Below are 21227 nucleotides of genomic sequence, written 5' to 3' on the forward strand. Positions count from 1 at the left end.
TTTTATTATTGTATTACATAAATTTGGATACATTTTGTACAAACTAATTTTGTTTTTTAATTCTAACAAAACGGGAGTGATTAAAATAAATTGAACTAAAATGAACTAGTTCAGAACTAGTTCAGTAGCGTGATTTGAACTAAAGTGATCGATCACTCAAATGAACTAAAGTGCCCAACTCTAAAAGGAAGGTTGATTTTTTTCAGACCTGAAAGAGGGTTATTAAAAAAATCTTATGTATGCCCTGGTTTTCGGGAAACCACCCAAACTATTGGTTACTTCATCAAAGTTGTAGGTAATATAAATATCTTTTTATATGCATACACGAGGACTATACTATCGAGGTTATGTAAATTTATTTCTTAGTCCCTATAGTTACATAATTTGTTCTCATTATAAAAGTTGTTGTCCATTACTTTGATAAAGGTTACTTTGAAGATTAGGTATACGATATTTCAAATCAAAGATACGGAACTTTAAGGTTCCACACTTGAATATTGATCGAGTTTGGAATTGTTTTCATACAATTACCCGTACCGCATACCCTTCCGGTGTGGCCAAGCCGTAAATCGTCTACGTTATGTAAAAACAAGAAATATATGACATGAGAGGCGATGTATTTCCCATCATTCCCGACTAACAAATTTGCTTCTATAAAGCTTTACAGGTGTTAATTTAAAGATTAAAGATTTATAGAAGGTATATTGTTTGTTGGGTTTAGCTGTAGGTAATGGTCAATTTTCTAAAAATATTTAGCCACTTCAAAAATGTATCCCAATTCCCACAGCTAAATTTAGCCGAAGATAAATTTTTTATTCAACAGACATACAAATGTCAAAAATTTATCCTCCGTTAAATTAGGGATGTTGCGGATGTGGATTTTTGAAGGTTAACATCTGCAGATGCGGATGCGGATGTTCAAGATCTTATATACAAAATTAATATAATTTAATTAAAACAATGGAACAGTTATAAATAACATTTTTATTAATTTAAATGAGAGAAATTAAATAGAGGTGCATTAAGGTATAACTACAACGGCCACTTTTTGAAAAAAGTCAAAAAGCGAAAATTTTCAAACTCATTTTGAGACAGTTTTTCCGACCAAAAAAATTAAAAACAATGATGCAGAAACCTTATTTTTTGGTTTAAGAAACAATTTTTGTAGTTTTTTTTTTCAAAATCAAATAGCGCTAGAAAAAAATAAAAAATTTTTACTTTTGTAAATTTCCCACTTTTTCACTTTTTTAGGTCATTGTAGTTATACCTTTAGACTTAATAAAAAGTAATACCGCCACCTTCTCTGCATCAAGTCGGTTACACAGAGGTTTGATAGTTAAGCCCGTGCTACTTAATACATAATCTGTTCCCTAGAAAAACTGCCTTGTAGGTAGAAATTATATTTAAAGACTGGCACTGACCCTTTTTTTCGGAAAGAAATATCTATATTAATAGCCTGTTTTCGCCCCAAATTTGATAATATCGCAAATTAGGTCGGTTTGTATTGGAAATTCTAAAACTTTCCCATACAATTTGAAATTCAAAATGAGATAATTTGCGAAATTATCTAATTTGGGCTCTAGTGAAAACTGTCTATAAAATTAACACTTTTGCATTTTTTCTGTGTTTTGCCTACAAAAATCAGTCACAGACCGTTACTCGATGTGAATCCCATTGGTACGCGCCATTCGGCGGCTTCGCCCAACTTCTTTCTTGTCGCAACTTCTTTGCATCCGCATCCGCATGAAAACCCGCATTGATTATTGCGGATGCCGAGGCGGATGCGGATGTCCCAATTCATGTGGATGTTCCGCATTTGCGGATGCGGATGCGAATATTCGCAACATCCCTACGTTAAATATTTAACCCAATTCACACACGGCCTAAATATTAAAATAATTCACGCAAACAGAAGTGTGAACATTGAGGCAAATACAGTTGGCATCACTTTTTCTATTTTCAATCTGTCAAATTATTGTTTCAATCTTACTTCAACTCTTTTCAATCAACACTTCAACAGTGCATTCATCTACGGTTTTGTGTGGGCAAAAAAATATATAAATGTAGATGAATGCACATGCTGTGCAAGTTTTGTAACATTTCCCTATAATTTAATAAATGATTTTAACTTTTTTATTGAAATAAATCCAACAAAATATAAACATTTTTAGATAAAACCATTTGTAGTGATACATTTCTCTTTCTTTGATACAAATTTTATTGTTTATTATTCTCGGAATCCTTTTCTAAAAAGTTGTCTCATTTTCATATTGCATTGCCAATTATAGTTTTGCAAATCTATTCTATTCTATTTAATAAAAAAAAACTTGACTTTTTACTCTAATTCATCTCTAAAAATAAAAGTTTTAAGTCTCAATTTTTTATTTAATTAAAGGTAAGCCATTTGAGGCACTAAATCAAGTGGTCGCTTGCGGCAAATTGCCACAACGATGACGCGTTGACGGTGTCAAGAAACTTTCTAATTTCTTCATGTTATTAATTTGATACCGAATAGAAACCTGTTTTGTACATGAATAAAAAACTAGCTAATTTTGTTATTGTTTAATTTTAGCAAAAAACAATTTTTAATGATGAAGAACATTGTTGATGTTATGTCAATTCAACAAAGAACTGACAATGTTTCTAATTCGCCCAAAGCAATACAAACTGACTACAGGTGAAATCTGAATTTAATTAGCATTTTTTCTTATACTCTTGTTGCTTTACTTTTGTATTTTTGTATTAAAAAAGGAAAAAGGATGGACAAGGTGTTGTGCCACGTTTTCTTTTCGAATGTTCCATTAAATTATCTATGAAACCATTGACATCAGCAACAGCTGCTATTATATTCCATCGATTCTTCAATGAAGTCCAACGAAGTGACTATGATCAATATGTTAGTATAAAAATCTACTGAAAATTTAATTTAATTCATTTATCATCTTGTTTTTTTAATTTATAATTTTTCAGTTAATTGCATCAAGTTGTTTATACTTGGCTGGAAAAATTAAAGATGATCCGGTAAAGATTCGTGATGTTATTAATGTATCGTATAGTACTTTGAATAGGGGTACTGCACCTCTGGATCTTGGTGATGAATATTGGTCTATGAGAGATGCCATTGTCCAAGCGGAACTTCTGATTGCACGAACATTGAAGTTTGATTTGAATATTGAACATCCACATAAAGTAAGAAAAATGTTATATTTTTAAATATATGGTTTATTTTTGAATATTCAGTTATATCACGCTTATATTTACATATATGTAGACTTTATTATATTATGCCCCGCCCACTTTCCCCTCCCAACCGACGCGCGAGGAGGACCTTTTAATTATTTTTTATTATAATAAATAATTGTACTATTATAATCTGATTTTGTTTTAGCTTTGTATGTATTATATGAGTATTGAATTGAGTTTTTTGGTAAAAAAATAAATAAGAGGTTTAAGAGTGTAAGAGCTTTGTTTTGGCTAAAAAGCCATTTTGTTCATTAATGTTTTATTAGTTCTCATACGTTGTCTGATTTTAAATATTTTATCACTTCTATTTTAAAATTGTGTAAAGTATTTAATGATTTAATTTTACTTGGTAGATTATTATATAACTGTAGTCCTTTAAACATCATTGTGTTCTGCGCGCGCGAAGTTGCTTTATATTGTATTCTAAAATTTTGAGCGCTTCTTAGATTATAGGGTTGAGAATCACTGATATATTTTAAGTTATTGCATAAATAGCTTGGAAGCATATCATTTTTCATTTTAAACACAAACAATAAGACATTTAATTTAATAAGTTGTGTAATATTTAGCCAGTTAAGTCTTTCTAACATATCTTTTATGTGAGTAAGCCGTGCACATTTTAAAATAATCCTCATTGCCTTATTTTGTAGTTTTTGTAGGCGAGCTATATTCCCTTGGGAAGTTAAAAATAAAATCGTGGAACAATATTGAAAATGAGGCTTCACAATGGCATTATATATTTTGATGGCTGTAGTAATTGATAGTTTTTTTCTAATCCGTCCTAGAAAATATATTTTTTTCGACAATTTCTTGCACACATAGTCTGTATTAGCTTTTAAGGAAATTTTATCATCAATAACTACTCCTAAATACTTAAACTCATTCACACGTTCAATATTCTCTCCATTTATTTGCACAACATTCTGTTCCATACTATTTATACACATATACTTGGTTTTCTTTATATTAAGCTTTAATTTATTAATAACGAGCCATTCACTTATGAATTGTAAGTCCATATTGATTTTTTCAGTACATTCTCTCATACATTTTCCCAAAATAAAAAGAAGGGCATCATCCGCAAACATACACAATCTACAATTTTTAACAGCCAATTTTATATCATTGATATATAATAAGAACAGCAAAACTCCCATCACCGAACCCTGAGGCACACCTGTTTTAACTTCATTCGCACTAGATACATTATTGTTTACTGAGGTACGTTGTGTTCGAGCATTTAAATATGACTCAAACCATTTCAATTCATTATTTTTGATTCCATATTTGGAGAGTTTTTTAAGAAGTATCCCGCGGTCTACAGTCTCAAAAGCTCTCTTGAAATCCAAGAAAACTGCAATGACAAAATGTTTGCTGTCCATTTCATTCTTCCAACTCTCTATCACAAAATTCAAAGCCGTTTCACACGAATAACCCTTTCGAAAACCCGACTGTTGTTCCATTATTAAATTATTATTTTCCAAAAAGTTCCTAAATTGTTTTTCCACAAGTTTTTCTAGCACTTTTTCATAAATAGGTAGCATATTGACCGGTCTGTATTCTTCACATAGCTTTGTATTTTGAATTTTTTGGATTGGTATTACTAAAGTCTCCTTCCACTTACTTGGAAAACAGCCAGTTAACATGGATTTATTGAAAATTTCCCTTAATATCGGACCAAGGATTTCAAAACCGTCTAAAATCATATTCGCACTCATAAATTTATAGTCTTTCTTTTTACCCATAGTCTTTAAAATTTCGATTATGTCTCTATTACTAACAGTCTGAAAGTTTAAAACAGTATTAGTTTCAATAATTTCATCTTTAGAGTAGCTTTAAAAGCACATGGCTCTGATAACACAATTTTTGATTCGCTCTTAAACGTAGTCTTTTGAAAAACAAAAAATGGGGACAATAATAATACCGGTTAGTTACATCAGTAACTACAGAGATATATACAGTGATAGAGTGAAAATTGCCATACCAATCGCAAGGTGCAATCTCATGCTTTTACAAGAAATAAGAGAGACAAATAAGAGATTTTCAAATAATACAACGACTAATCATATCTGGTCTAAGTCTGAGCATATAGCACATTAGTTCTTTGATAGATGTCTTAACTATACACTGTCCCATAGCCAAAGTTGAAATTTAAGGTAGGGCAATGGTTTTATCAGGTAGGGCATTGGTAATCGTTTATAAAATGTAAAATTGCTAAACTTTATTTTTCTACTACTACGACTACAAATTGACAAATTTTGCACCTTTGTATTTTTTTTTATACATATAGCAAAAGTACAAAAGTGTAAAAAAATTATAGTCTGTATATTTGGTTGTTTTAATGTAAGAAAAATGTTACACTTTTGCAACGATACAAGACCATTTGCATCGAATCGGGAATACCTTATTGTTTTTGTTTGCCCTAAATCCAGATTTTGGGGGTATATATTGAAGAAAGAAAGTAGGCCTCTTTACTATGTTCGACAAAAGGTACTACTACTAGTCGTGACTAAAGTAATCTTTAAATGTTAGTTTTTGTCACACAGGGTAGAGCGTAATCTTTGACAAACATGTAGTGAAATCTAATTTATTTTATTGTTTTTTTTTTCTTAAATTTTGCAATAGAGCAAGCACAATATACAACCAATTTATTTATTTTTTTTTTTTTGTAAAAAAATCTGCACTTTTTTTTCGGTTCTATCTTCGAGTCTACTCAAATAATTTTTGAACATAGTAGACTCTTCCAATCTTGGAATTTTTAGACCTTAAACATCAATTGAAAATTAGCATTTTTATGCAAATGCGTTTAATTTGAACACATATTACAAAGGTTAACAACATTAAACTTTTATTTTGTATTTGAGACTAAACTAAACTTTTCTAAAGGCTTTCTTGTGTGCTGAGCTCGACTGCGCAAAATTAGTCCCCAGGAAATTAGGCCCAAAAAAAAAATGAAATAGGGCTCAAATTGGGGTATTTTTCCCATAATGAAATTATGCCCCACTGAAATATGGCCATAACGAAATGAAAAAAATGCCTCAAAAATAAATGAAATAAGGCAATAACTTCTTTTGACCTTTTTTGAAAAATGAAATAAATCTCCAAGTTTTCTTTTTCATCATTAGATAAATCATGCGATTTCGTTAGCTATTCTGTTACTTACTAATGCTTTTCAATCAAAAAAATCTTACTGCCAACCATTAGCGAGTCCACAATAAGTGGTACTTTGACAATTCTGGGTCCTTGATAAGCGGAATTTCACAAATGTTTTTGGAAAGACAATTCAGTTTAGCATTTTCATGAAAATCATGAAAAATTAAATAAGGCCCCAAATTATTTTAAAATAAAATTAAAGTAAGCCCCGAAATTAGTGTTGCGGTCTTATTTCATAATAAAATTACCTATGCCTCAAAAACAAAATGAAAAGCCCAAAAAATGAAACAACAAAATTTGAGAAATTTCGTTCTTGTTGTTTTGTGTGTTTGTTTTTTGGGCCTTATTTCCTGTTGCTGCTGAACTCAAAGTCAAAATATTTAGGTACTTTTTTCGTTTTTGAAATATTAATGCTGTGCTGGAAAATACAAAAAAAAGCGTTTTTTACTGTTTTTGAAGAATTCCAAATCAAAAAAAATTTGTATGGTGCAAAAGTTTCCACCTGAAACTCAGAATAGGCCTAATTTATAGGCAAAAATAAGAGAAGTTAAGTCTGAGGTTCGACAAAAATCATCCTTCATTTATGTAAATGATCTTGCCGGTAGTATTGATATACATCTCAATTTCTTTCATTACAATTTCAGGTGAATTTCGTTATCTATGAAAGTTAACAAAAAACTTGCCTCTTTCTAAAGACACAAAAATTTATTTTTTTGTCGTAAGAACGTGGCTTTTGTCACATGGAGCCCTTCCTTCCTTATATTCTTTTGTTTTAAAACTTATTGGAAACAATATTGATGTAAATGTATTCTTGGACGATTGCTGATTACCAGGGATAGGATCTTGTGGACCTAAAAACTTAAAAAAAGGCAAAATAAAACTCCCAAAAAGGCATAAAAAGGCATTTATTGAGAGAAAGAATGAAATATAAAAATTAATTGCAGTAATTTTGAACAATCATTAGTTTTTTTTTAATTTTCAGTTAACAAGCCCCTGCGATTGTCCCTTAAGAGTGGTTTAAGGAGCTAAAAGATTTCTCTACATCTGTAGAGACGACTGGACCCTAATTAACGCACTCGACATCACCCACTTCAATATTTGCCGGGAGCTCTTGATTTGTGTTCCCATTTATTACGCAATTTGTTCAACTCTCTCGAGTCTCTTATTTGCCAAAAAATTTGATCTGAATTTTGAACTTCTTCAATCGAATATTGTAAACTGAGTAAGTTAGCTTTCGAATCATGATACGTGTCGGTTGTCGGCCGCGCAATAGAACGTAGAAGACAATAAATGGTAGCAAAAGCAGATAAACAAGAAGTTGCATAGGTACATCTTTTCACTCGAATTTTGTTTGTGTAATCTACTGAGTAAGTTAGCTTTTTGTTTGTATATTTAAGTGTTTTGTGTGTAGGCATTACCTTAAAGATGCTAAAAAGATAAAAAAACGTAGGAAAAGGCAAAAGAAAGGCAAGAACAAGAGAAAAAGCAATAACGAAAGAAAAGGCAAAAAAAAATACATATTATTGACACGAGGGGGACGAGAAACGTGTTTGTTTTTAATCTATAATATCGTACGATTGAGCAAGAAAAAAAGGCAAATTCCACAGCATCCTATCCCTATTTAAATTTTAATTTTTTTCGGACTTACCGCGATTATGTTTTTTATTTTAAACGAAATTAATCGATTAAATTATTTTCCCGACGTTTCGACAGGGTTACATTTGTCGTGGTCACGGGTTGACTGCTGATTACATTAACCCAAAAAAAGTTATATCTTATCCGTTCTTAGTGTTGGAAAAATACAATTAAATATTATCCATAATTCAAAATTTAATTTGGCGCTTACGATTATTTGGCGGGAAGGGGTCGACATTTGATGTGATAAATTGATACACATATTAATACCTCATCAATGAAAACCAAGAATTACATTGTAGTGACAAGTTATAGAATTTTCTAGGGCACGCCAAGTTTTTCTTAGTATAATTTACGTCTACTGGAAAGAATTCAACATGAGCATAGAATATGCTGGCTTGTTTCTAAGCACATATAGGTACCCTCGGCGTGTCTGCCTATGAAACAGTATTCAGTTTGGACACCTGTTAAGGAGCTAAACTTTACTTAATACTGTAAGTTCTTCCGCTCGAATACGTGAATACGACGATTAATTCTCTCTGAGTTGGTTTATAGATTAAAGACGGTTGAACTTTTTATTTAGTGTCAAAAGATTCGCACCATGTAATGAATTACAATATTCTACATTGAAAATCGGTTTTGAACCAAACCATACTTTTTTAAAGAATTTTCCTGGGGCGTTTCCGTATCCAACTTTTTTTTCCGACCAGTGTTATTGAACAATTGTTCATAACTTAATATAGTGAATCAGGCTTGGGGATATATGTGACGAACAAAATACCAAATAGTAATCTATTACTTAATTATGTATAGTGACCAACGCTTTGAGGCGGCACTACAATCCATTGTGGATTTGGGCTTCAAACAACAAGCTTCTACAGCCAGCTGCTTCCAGTTTCGCACTCCAAGTTGAATGAGGTATCCTTTCTCTTCCGTGCGTCTCCTAAGACGAGGTCTTCCTCATCTGCGTCTATTTGGTCTTGTTTAACGTACATTTAATTAAATATGTTGATCCAAGAATATTTTATAATTTATAACGCATTTGAGTCGGAAGAAAACTTCGATAGTGCAAAAAATAATAAAAACCAAATGAAAAAAAATATAAATAATATAAAATTAGAAATTCAAAATTTTATGTAACGTATTACAAGTAATCTCTTGCTCAAATTAATTTTTGCTCTGATTTAATTTTTTTTTTTCATTTCAGTTCCTTTTGTATTTTATGAAATCTCTAAAAGACTGGTTGGGAGCCAACACTTGGAGTTCTCTTCCTATTGCAAAGACTGCCGCTGCATTTCTACAAGTAAGCCCAACACATTCAATCAAACATAAAATTCAAAGTAAAACTTTATTCCACATCAAATTACCTTTCAGGATTTTCATCACAATCCTAAGATTCTAAATCACAACCCATCACATATAGCTGTATGTTGTCTTTCCTTGGCCCTACAAACATATGGAGTACAAGTTCCACTTACAGGCGAGTCGGATGAGAACAGTGCTTGGTATAATGTAAGTTTGAAATGTATTACATAATGATGCACATTTAAATAATTTATATGCTCATTTATTTGTGTTTAGGTATTCGTAACCGGACTAAGCAAAGAGAAACATTGGGAGATTCTTGAAGAAATCATGGAAGTTTATAATCATGATGCAGAAATAGACACTAACTAAAATTAGCTTAAGACACATATTGGACGGAAAAATCCTTTGAAAATTTGAAATCAAATTGATTGATTTGTGATAGTTATTGCAAAGAGTTTGTTAGCAAACTTGTGTGCATTTTAGAATCATTTTATTATTAATATTAACTCTCCCATTCTCTCCTCTCTCCTACATTTTATTTCTATCAATTTTGTATACGTGAAATGATTAATCATTTAATTTTAATCTGGATATCATTAATATTCGCCTTCATTAATTATATATAAAGTGCATACAAAAAATTGTGTTTTATTTCCAAACATCGTCGGTACATCGTCGAATTATTCGTATAGTTCGTCATTGTATTTTCTTCTCTCTTCATTGTCTTGCCTGTTGACAAAAACCGAAACAAGTTTACAGCTTTTTCCAAGTAGACAACTTCGTTGACCTAAACGAAGTTATAATTATTGATCATATTTTGATCTATGATACAAGTCGACTCTAGATAATAAGTACATGCCCTTCGTCTGCTCCCCATTGATTACAAGTCACACTTTGTTTACCTCTGATTCTAGGATAGAAAAAGGCACAAGTATTGATGCTTCCCTTCTTGGGAACTTCCTCTTCAGATCGATATCACGGCTTCGCTTATTACATTAATTTACAAAAAAATAAAAAATTTTTGGACACCAAGCGTCGTTATAATTTTCGTATCGATTTGAGTCCAGAAAAAACTATCAATCTTAACAGAAAAACCGGCACCTGAAAGCTAAATAAATAAGCAAGAAACATTAAAACAACTTTTCTGCGTCACTCAAGATTTTTAAGTGCAATGTATCAAAACATTTAAAAAAATCGATTTTTTAAAGGAAATTTTCGCAAAAAAAATTCTTACTGTAAGAAAAATTCAAAATCTTTTGAGTCCTTAGGTATAGTTTTAAATTTTGCATGTGTAGTACTTTTTCTGACAATCTATGGATAAATAATAAAGATATGACCATTTTTGAAAGGATCAATATTTTCGACTCTTTGTTCCTTTTTGAGTTTTCGCCTATAACTTAAAAGCAAGCCGAATTTAAAAATTTGTATTAATTTTTTGTAGATAATTAAATCGATATGTAATAAGGTGTGTCAAAATGCTAAAGTATGAAATTTTCAAATGTAATAGCTTTTAAATGTTGCATTGTTTATCAAAATTAAATCCTGCGTTTACAGTTTTCATTTTAATTAATATCTTTGGCTCGCACATAATATAGGAAAAAATCGAAGAAATTTGGATTTTTAGAGATTTTTGAAATATATGTTTGGATACAAAAACAAATTTATTAGATATTTTTAGGCTTTCACGTGAAAGATTATTCCAAGAAAAAACTGTTAAGCTTATATTTGTTGGAATTGAACACTTATTTAAGAAGCTGCGAAAAATAAGCGAAGGAAAATATATATCATTTTTTCATACAAAATCGCTTTTTTCTTAACAACTTCAACCGATTTGAGCGAGCCAAAGACGAACGATATTATAATTTTTTTTTTACATATTATGAAACCTAAGACCCTAGTAAAACTTTTGACCACTATTACATGGTAAAATTAGAGTACTTTTTTTCGGCCATACAAAAGTGACACACCCTAATATGTAACCTTTAAAAAAAATACAAATTAAGAAAATATATTCAAAAAAGAGAAAAAACGATATTTTTTTATATTTTTACTAAATGGTCTATTTTTATCTTTTGAGCATTTATAGATATTGAACATGTAACGGAGAAAAGAAGATACGTTTTCAATATAATGGCACCAAAAATTGAATATAGGATAAAATATAGACTTTCAAAATCAACTGTTTTTGGGCTTTTTGAGCAATTTTTCTATATGGAGTACAAGTACAAAAATAACGACAACAAACTTTGAAAAATCATATGTCGAAAACCTTTCCATCGTAATTTTTTTTCCCTGAGCAATTTCCGAGTCCCTGAGGTTAAAGTACGCAAGTAAAAAATAGGGGCCACATTCTATAAAAAACGAAACGATCATTCGTTTTTGAAAAACGAAAGAAAATATGCGACAAATTCTTTCGTTTTTCAAGTTACATGAAGCAAACCGTTCGCACACACGGAAACGTTTATTCGTTTACGCGATACAGAATTCCCCCCACTGTTTTTTAATCTTCTGATCATTTGGGTTCTAGGGTAATATGAAAATATAGAGCTAAAAATCGAAAGCTTTCACAATCCCAAGAAAAGACAGTTTTTAAGATTTAAAGTATGTATTTATTTATTATAAATATGATTGTGTCGTTTTAGTTTTTGGAGCGCATATCATGTTATTTTTTTATGATAAATTCATATTGAATATTAAAATTATTGAGTTATATATCATTTAGTTTTTTTTTTCTTTAAATTACATCTTATAATCTTAATAGATGAATAGTCCTGAATTTATGTTGCTTTATAAAAAAAATAAAATAATAAACAATTATTACTAAATTTATGAACTAAGAAACTATAATGGGGATATAGGTGGACTTCAGTGTTTATGCTTATGCTTGTGCTTATCGCTACGGTGCCGAGAGGAAGGCGATCTACTGCTACTATATTTCGGAGAAATGTCAAGCTTAGATGATTTTACAGGACTACGCCTTGACCTTGAAGGCGGGGATATGCGACTAAGAGACGGGGATCTAGAGTATTAAAAATTGAGAGATTTAAATTGAGATTAAAGCAACGCGACTTAAAATGTGGCAACAACTTTTTTTTACCTTCTCGATCTTAGTGGAGGACTATCATCATATTTGGACGATTTAGAGATATATGGAGTTCTGTCAAGAAATCGTTTGGGAGAGTCTGAGAGGCTGCGCGAACGATTGCGTTTAAGTTGCTTGGAATAGCGGGCTGGTGGTGATACCTCACGTTTACTGTACGGCGATCGTGAGCGTCTTTTGCTTTTGGGTGGGCTCGAACGTGACGAATGTTGTGGTGAAGGTGAACGTTTCGTACGACGTGATTTTTTCGACTGGGTTCTAAATAAAACAAACAAATAAAATCAGTTTGTTGAGATCTAGGGTGCTTAAAAAAACTTACGATCCACTTGGACTAGGACTCCTTCGGGAAATATCTTTCCGTAAAAATGAGGATGGAGAATCCAATTCTTCTTTTTGCAAATCCTACAATTCAGAATATTTTTTTTAGACAAAAACACAATAAACAATGTAGTTTTTAAATATACCTTTTTAAGTAATCGCTTTCGATAGTGTTCAACTTGCTGGGTAATACTCCAGCCTGTACGCAGATCTCGTTTACCACTCTCCAGCTCGTCTTGGTATTGCATAGTTTTCATTTCTATTTCACGCAGCTTACTTCGTTTCTCTTCACTAAAATCTCTTGATGTTTCTTCAGCATTATCATCATCGGAACTGTCGTTGCTGTCATAAAATTTTGGTGGCTCAGGAGCCGCTGGTGGCTCCAATGTATCCCATTTGCTTGTGGTTATTGCTTGGGCTTCTACTTGTTCCGGATCAATTGTCTCCCATTTAGAGGGAATAAAGGCACCACCTTTTTTTGGAGAATCTTCCATTTTATCAATTGGAATTCCATCAATGTCATCATCCACTATGAAATGAAAAAAAATAGTATAAATATATTTAAGGTTTTCATTATTTTTGTGTGAACTTACATGGAATTCCATCAATATCATCATCGTAATCTTCATCGCAATTATTTTCATTGCGTTTGATCATTGGAGTATCTTTTTGTAATGGTATATTCTCGGGTAAAGCACGCATTAGGGCACCCTTTAATAAGGCTGCTCCATCTAATGGCACTCCATTTAGATCTTCATCGTCTTTCTCGTCACCTGACATTGGTGCTCCATCAATGTCTTGATCTTCTTCTTCTTTTTTCTCCTCCTCTGGCTATAAACATAAACAAATTAATAATGATAATTAGGGAGTATTTGGTAAAATTTTAAATTACCGGAGGTAGACCCAAAAATAATGCCTTTATTTTAGCCAAAAACTCTTTTGGATATATTGTCCATTCTTCCCATGCACGCAACACCTTCAATACACGAGCCTTGAATCCTTCACCCTTCAATCGACTGTCCATGCTTGTGTAGTAGGTGTGCAAATTTTCGAAAACTTCTGTAAGCTGCTTTTCCACCCTTTTAAATATAATGATACAAGTATTTCAGTATTAGCTTATTGCTTTTATTAACAACAACAAAAAATTATTCAATAGGAACAATTCACAATGCCAATTTGTTTTTTAAACTATAGCTTTAAAGTAGGTTATGTAAGAAGTGTTGATAACACGGAAAACAAAATGACTTCACGAATTGGTTTCGAGTACAAAATAATTGAACCAAAACCGACATTACAAAGATCGAGAAGATCATAATATTCTTCATCTTCTTCTTTCGTCCATTAAACCGTACTCGATTGAGGCAGGGCTTAAATGATGGATTTGCTTGAAACTTGGTACACATTATTTTTAACTAATTTCCAAGACCGTTTTTTTTTTAATGCCTCTTTTGAATATTCCACACCTCCGAGGTTAGTACCGGATCAAGTTACAAGTATACCCGGTTTAAGAGCACCATCAGCCTGCTGTACACAAGTTAGAATCAGAACGGCAAAGAGATTCAACTGTTAATTTTTTTGGAGCCAGTACTTGAATAGTCTCATTTATTAAATCAAAATCTGTTTCTTCAAACCTTATAGGGTGATTCAGAACGATAAGCAATTTTAAAATGCAAAGCGGTTTATCATCGCAAGAAGGCTATTACACCTTGTTTTGCAATAAAGTAATAAAGAAAGTTATTTCCCATGTTCCATTTTTACATATTTTTGCAGAATTGTGTCATTTTTTGTATGCGAATATTTAGCCACCAATCCCGAAAATCCCGGGATTATAACTCTCCAATCCCGGGATTTTCATTATCAAAAAATGAGCCGGGATCCCGAATCCCGGGATTGCAATCTCTACAACCGCCTTACTCACTAGGCTAACTCGAATTTGTTTATTATGAAAACTTTTGTTCATATAAGCTCCACGTCACAGCTTCACAAATTGGGAATTGACTCCCCAGAAAGCGAAAGCGTGTAGGTTGGGTCGAGACAAGAAAAAAATCTTATGGGAGCTGGGCGGAGAGGGTCTATTCCCCCACGTTAGAAGCAATTAAAAAAAAATATTGGAAAAAAATGAAAGAAAAATCAACGGTTACACCTATAATAATGGGCTATTCCTTTTTGTAAGGCCAAAACCCACGTATGGTATTAAGATTTTAAATAAAGCTATTTTATAGCATAGTTTTTGAAAAATGAACTCTCAAAATCAAAATTTTGAAAAAAAATTTTGATCTAATTTTTTCAAAATTGTTACTTACATTTTTGAAAAAATTAGTTCGAAAATTTAGTTTTTAAAATTGGATGTTCTTATCGTTTTTAAACAAAAACAGAAAACCGGATCTAAAAATATCTTGTCGTTTTGGAGAAATTTAATTAATTTTAAAATTTAAGAAGAATATAAAAATTCAAAACTACTTACGCTTTTCTAAAGAAACTGGCATTTGACACTTTAACAGTGCAGTTATGCAACAAATCAGAAAACAAATAGAGTCGAGCGATTTTCTTCGAGCACATTGTTTCCTGGTTTGCGAGCGACTCAGCAATACACTCGCAGATTTCATCTGCTGCCTCAGCATGTTCAATGCAAAATATCATCACATCACCAATTTTAGATCTTTCGGGTGTAAGATGACGAATTAAATCTTCCAAACGATCACGTTGCCTGAGGAAATAAAATTTTTATCAAATCAATTTTACAACACACAAAAAATATTCCCTTAAACCTACGCATTTGATAAAGCACCTTTGTGTGGCTCCGGAGCATCGTCGTCTACAACAAGGTCATCGGGCATACCCTGGGTGTAGAAATTCACTAACGGAGGTTTCCATATCGGACCGCCTTTGAACATACGAAATTCTTGCTCTCGCCATTCGTTTGGCGAATCACCTTGCAAGAGAGAAAAAAGCTTCCAGCGGTAGTAGATGTGAGCAGGGCTTTCGTTGTCAAACAAGAAGCTAAATAGAGGATTTTCCATTTCTCTACTCATTACAAGCGCTTCGAACATGGGACCCTCTCGGATGACAAATTCTATCATGCGATGAATGACGCATAGAACCGTTCTAAAAAAATCAGAAGTAGAATTAATTATATTTAAAGTAAAACTAAAAACAATGTCATACTTTTCCGTTGGAATGAATACTTTAACAACTGCATTGTACAAGATCTAGAAGAGTTAAAAGAATCGATTTAATATCTTTAGATTGGTTTTAAATTTGATTAAAAAAAAATATATACCTTTTTCATGCATTCGGTCTTCTCTTCGTCATCTATGTATTCTTTATAATTACCAGGAGGTACAGAAAGCGTTTCATTTGGCGATGGTTGGGCATTAAATGGCAATCCCGATGCTGGTGGCGGAAGTGTTAGCTCAAGCATTGACGGTGGAATAAATATGGGCTGATTCAAGATCGGAACTGCTTTTCCCCAACCTAATCGCATTTCATATCCCATAACATCACGTCCGTGTAAGGTTTTCAATGCACGTTCCGCATCTTTGCGGCTCATGTATGCCACAAATCCACAATTTCTTCCACGGGATTTCTCTTCCTCAGAACGAGGCCACATAATTTTGATACTGGCCAAAGGACCATAACGACCGAAGAGTTCCATTAGTTGTTGTTCAGATATTTTAGGACTTAGATTTCCCAAATAAAGATTTGTGGTATTTGGATCACCATTATCGAATGAGCCTGCTTCATTGTTTTCTTTTGGATTTTCCGTTTCAATATTGACAATTGTTTGGCGGGCAATATGTTTGTATTTGTGGCGTTCCTCACGTTCTTCTTGAATTCTATTGGAAACAAAATTATGTTGTCAAAGTAATTGTATAGTATTGCAGTAAAAAGTTTATTAGTTTATGGAATGAAAAAGTTAAGGCAAGACTCTGTTTCGGAAGGAATAAAAATCAGGTAAAAAGAATTTATTGTTTGCAAATGAATAAAATCACAACCAAATTGACGCTAGGCTTTCTTCCAATATACAGGATGTCCGTTTCAATCTTCAACAAATTGTAGAAAAAACCAAAGAGTTTAACACTTAAAGGAAGAAATTGTGCGCAATTCACAGGTCAATACCAATGGTATAAATGTTCAAAACTCCATTCAACTTCTGATTTATGAAGATTATATTGACATTATCGGAACAACGAAACCCTCCCTTAAAGCATCAAGAAAGCTCTGTACTCTGAATTTCTTCTATGGAGTTGAAGCATTGGCAATGTCCGGATTGCTTAAGTGTTTGATTAAGAGTCAATCGTAGGAGAGTTAGAAGAAATTTTAACGAAGATTTATACAGGTTTTAGAACGACATCGATTAAGTCAGAAAGATGGACAACAGCGCGCACAAGGAGCTAGTTGGCTGGATAGAGCTGTTGGCTAAAGTGGTGATGATTCGTCTTGAATTGTGACACCGGTCTACCAGCAACTAAAAAACTAAACCGTAATGAGAATTATGGCTCTTGTAAATTTTCTTTTCATGCATATTTGGAGCTGGAAGGCTTGTGGTCATGCCTAATAACTGAAGGAGAAGATGTAAAAAGGATAACACGTCGGTTATAGCGATTAGGAAAATGCATCAGGAAAAAGGAAAAAGTAGAAAATGGAATATTTTTTCCTGATGGTCGTTTATAGCGATCAGGAATACTTACGTCAGTTGACACACACAAAATCTACCTACTCTTTTCTTTTTCTGATTGAAATACACACGAAAAAAATTTTCGTATGCAGTGGAAAAGGAAAAATTTGAAACACTTCGGGGGAACGATTTGTTTCATTTTGTTTCACATGCCAATCAGCAGGTACGAAAATTAATTTAAATCAGGAAAACAAATAAGTTCAATTTAAACAAAAAATAATTTTTCCATTGTAAATTTTCTTTTCGAAAAAAACTCTGAGTCATATAAATGATCGGCATAGCATTTTTATTTCAGGTCGAATTAAAACACCACAAAATATCTATTTGAACATTTTTTCTGATTCATTTTCCTGATCGCTATAACCTGCCTCTTAGCTAGAGCTAAAACTATTTTTTTTTTTTGCTTGATCCTGTGTACTATGTTCATATTTAAGCAAAAGAAGCATGGGATAATCTGGATAAGAATTTTCTGGAAAATTTACTGACGCATAATATAAACCTATGATCATGGGTATCAATAATTCTGGTGAAATTACTGGTATTATCAAGATGAAGATCCCTCAAGATATGAAGTGGTTTCTTATTAAGGACTGAGTGGACAACAGAAATATACAATGACAGGAAACTGAGACAGTTTCTACAGCCGTCCATATAATAAATCGAACACCTTGTAGTTTATCCCTTGAAATGGTTTCAGAAAAAGAATGATGAGAGTAAAAAAACCGGATTTGTATCATTTGCGTACGTTTGGTGGCAAGACAAGTGTTCCCAAAACGCGCAGCATAAAGTAAGTATTCCTTGGATACTGTGAAGATTTCTAGACTTTTCGACTGTATAATTTAGACAAGAGGCAAGGAATTTTTCTTCTGAATATCTGGAGAGGAAGTCTATTTCTTTGTTGCTTTTGCATTTTCCAGCCCCATTGCCTTCCTTAGCAATTCTCAAGATAGCTCCCTTAGCAGCACTTTTAATTGCTATGTTGCGTGAAGTTAGGTCTAGAATAACCTCCGGGGCTGTCATAGCCCCGGTGACGCAGACACATGCGAGTTGTGTTTGTTGTGCCAAGCAACCGCACCATAGGTAATAATAGGTCCTATCATCATGGTGTACATCCATCTAAGGGTGTATGGTTTTCAGCCCCATGAATTGCTTGCTACTTACTCCGGCTAGAAGAAGTCTTTTTTGGTAAAAGGTGTAATTGTTGCCTTGGTAGGATTGATGTTAAGTCCAGCCGATAGACACCATTTCCGAATGCTTTTCATTCTTGCACGAATAATGTTGCAAAGAGTTTCTCCAAACTTCCCATTAGCTGTTATTACTATGTCATCGGCGAAATTGAGATAGCCTTTGCCTTGGGAAGTTAGATTTTCAGTCGAATTCAGATCGTTGAAGATGACACCGCGACGGTGTCGAAACAATTGTACGGTTTAAAATTAAAATATACAACATAAAATCATCAAAAATAATTGTTTTTAATAATTTCGTTTTTGTTTTTGCATGTTTGTATATCGTGTATGTGACTTTAAGGTGTTGATAAAATTCACACTGTTTATATGTATAGATTTTCTAGTAGCTCATCTACTAGTAGCTCATCTACTACACCCCTCCCTGAGGACAACCTCTTGTTATGATGATGGTTTGAACATTATGATCTGCCTTTATAAGGCCGTGTGTGAATTAGGTTGTATATTTAGCCGAAGTTAAATTTTTGATACTATTGAGGTGAATACAAAAATTTCAGCTGATAAAAATTTAACCTGGTACCTGGTTAAATTTTTATCTTCAGAGGTTAGATTTTTCACAGAAAGATTAATTAATTTTTTTTAATAAATAATCAAAACAAACTGAAAACAAAGAATATAAATTGAGAAAGAAATACAACATTATGAGTGTATATCAAGGGAAAAATAATATTCTTTGATATATGTATTTTACTTTATCTATAATGAAAAAAATCGGAAGTGCATGTGCATGTGAATCAAAAATAAAATTCACAGAACAACGCTTGTTGGGAGTTTGTACATAGTTAAGATTTATTTAACCGAGCTGACGGCAATGCCACAGCTTTAAATTCTTTAAATTGTTAACATGTATCTAAGGAACAAATTAATAAAAATGAATTAATTACTTACTTACTTACTAGTTAAGATTTATAAAAGTTTTTAACACCATTAATTCTTTTGTTTTGCAGCTTAAACAAATTATTTAGCCACATCTAAAATTTATCCCAATTCACACAATTAAAGAGCCGGTTAAATTTTTAAGAACTGAACATTTTTTTATTCACCTCAAAAATTTAACCTGGGTTATAAATTTAACCCAATTCACACACTGCCTTAAATTAAGAACCTCCAAGTTATTGTAATCGGTCTGTTATTAATTGGATAGATAGAAAAGCTTACGGAGTAGTTTTGCGTGCACTAAAGATCACATTTTCAGTAGGTAGGTACTACATATACTTTTGTTCTTTTAAAGACGATAAAATGGATGATAAAGTAAAAACATCAATATTGTTTATGACGGTTTTTTGACGATAACTTGAAATTTTGAGGGTCTACGAAAAATTTCAACTGCCGAAATATGATGTACTCAGTAATACCTGCAACTTCTGGTAGGTCACTTTCAAAGTAGTTGATATGATTTTTGTTTTGCAACACAGTGTAATAGGTATATGCAGGCTATTTTGGTCAACTTGGTTTTAAATGCAAATAAAAAAAACTTCATTTCATTTTTTTCCTATTGTTTTGTTCCTGCTGAAAAAAAGAATCTATATGTTGTGTAATGCTATCAACACGTTCATACGATTCATAACTTTCTGTAGGATATTTGAAGCTAAAAAGTCTATCATAATAATGTTAAATAATTGCCCATTAAGACAGAATAATTTAATGCTCAAACTTACTGCCTCAGTTCCTCCTTAAAAAGTTCCAAGTTACTTTTCTTTTTTTCCTGTGACTTTTTCTTCAGACTGAGTGAATCTTTTTTAGTTTCCGATGCCAACATTTTGGCATATTCTTGTGCCCTCTCGGCTGTGGTTTTTTCATCAGTTCCTTTTCCGGGGATATAGAGTTTACCTTTCTCTCTTTTATCCTCACCTGTTTAACAAAACGCATTCATAAATAAAATTTCTGAATTTTTTTTACACTTTTTGATAAACACATACGCCTTGAACCGGCATCATAAGTTCCAGCTTTGATCCAAACTTTAGATGAAGCTGGTGGTTCTTGAAATGTTTCAACGAATTCTTTAAAAGCCTTAAAATAAAATAAAATAAAATGAAATACATCAAACCTTTAAAAAAGAAAGAAAGAAAAAACTTGTTAAATTACATGAGCTGCAGCCGCCTCCTCTTCACGCTTTTTTTGGTCTTCGAGCTCCTTGCGAGATAGTGGCCTTTTTCCCATTGCGCCCAGCGTAAACGCTTCTAACTTCTTTTCATTTATTTTCTGCATTTTCCAACCAATTTAGTTTATTGTTATTTAAATATTTACATACACTAATTTACCTTTAAACTCATTTTTAATAAATTTAATTATTTTTTATATATTTATAAGAAAAGCCAAATTTTATTGAATTAAAATTTACATGACATTCGCACAAGAAAAATACTCCATACAATTTTTGGAATTGTGACATTTCATTTTGCTTTAAGGTTGAAACACAAGAAAATCGGCTGAGTTCAGCCAAATATTGCTAATGCATTGTTTGTTGGATGTTTGAAAGCCATCTACACGGCTGACAAAGTTGAAAGTTTTTTAGTTTGTCAAATACTTTTGGCCGATTTTTCCCATG

General features: G+C 32.3%; 2 protein-coding genes across 2 annotated transcripts; one reads left to right on the forward strand and one right to left on the reverse strand.

Moving 5' to 3' along the window:
- Positions 1-2545: 2545 nt before the first annotated feature.
- LOC129905771 (cyclin-Q) lies at positions 2546-9968 on the forward strand. Its single transcript, XM_055981340.1, has 6 exons — positions 2546-2677; positions 2752-2896; positions 2971-3189; positions 9239-9334; positions 9406-9543; positions 9613-9968. The coding sequence occupies exons 1-6, from the start codon at positions 2589-2591 to the stop codon at positions 9706-9708; spliced, it is 783 nt and encodes a 260-aa protein (XP_055837315.1). The 5' UTR covers positions 2546-2588; the 3' UTR covers positions 9709-9968.
- Positions 9969-11925: 1957 nt separating this feature from the next.
- LOC129905141 (U2 snRNP-associated SURP motif-containing protein) lies at positions 11926-21068 on the reverse strand. Its single transcript, XM_055980542.1, has 14 exons — positions 20941-21068; positions 20765-20881; positions 20599-20689; positions 20338-20530; positions 16038-16593; positions 15923-15966; positions 15530-15862; positions 15222-15464; positions 13650-13836; positions 13351-13588; positions 12904-13286; positions 12759-12841; positions 12437-12697; positions 11926-12358 (listed from the first exon to the last, which is right to left on the reverse strand). The coding sequence occupies exons 1-14, from the start codon at positions 20950-20952 to the stop codon at positions 12205-12207; spliced, it is 2895 nt and encodes a 964-aa protein (XP_055836517.1). The 5' UTR covers positions 20953-21068; the 3' UTR covers positions 11926-12204.
- Between the last annotated feature and the right edge of the window lie 159 nt (positions 21069-21227).

Source organism: Episyrphus balteatus, chromosome 1, assembly GCF_945859705.1.
Source record: "Episyrphus balteatus chromosome 1, idEpiBalt1.1, whole genome shotgun sequence".
Classification (NCBI taxonomy): domain Eukaryota; kingdom Metazoa; phylum Arthropoda; class Insecta; order Diptera; family Syrphidae; genus Episyrphus; species Episyrphus balteatus.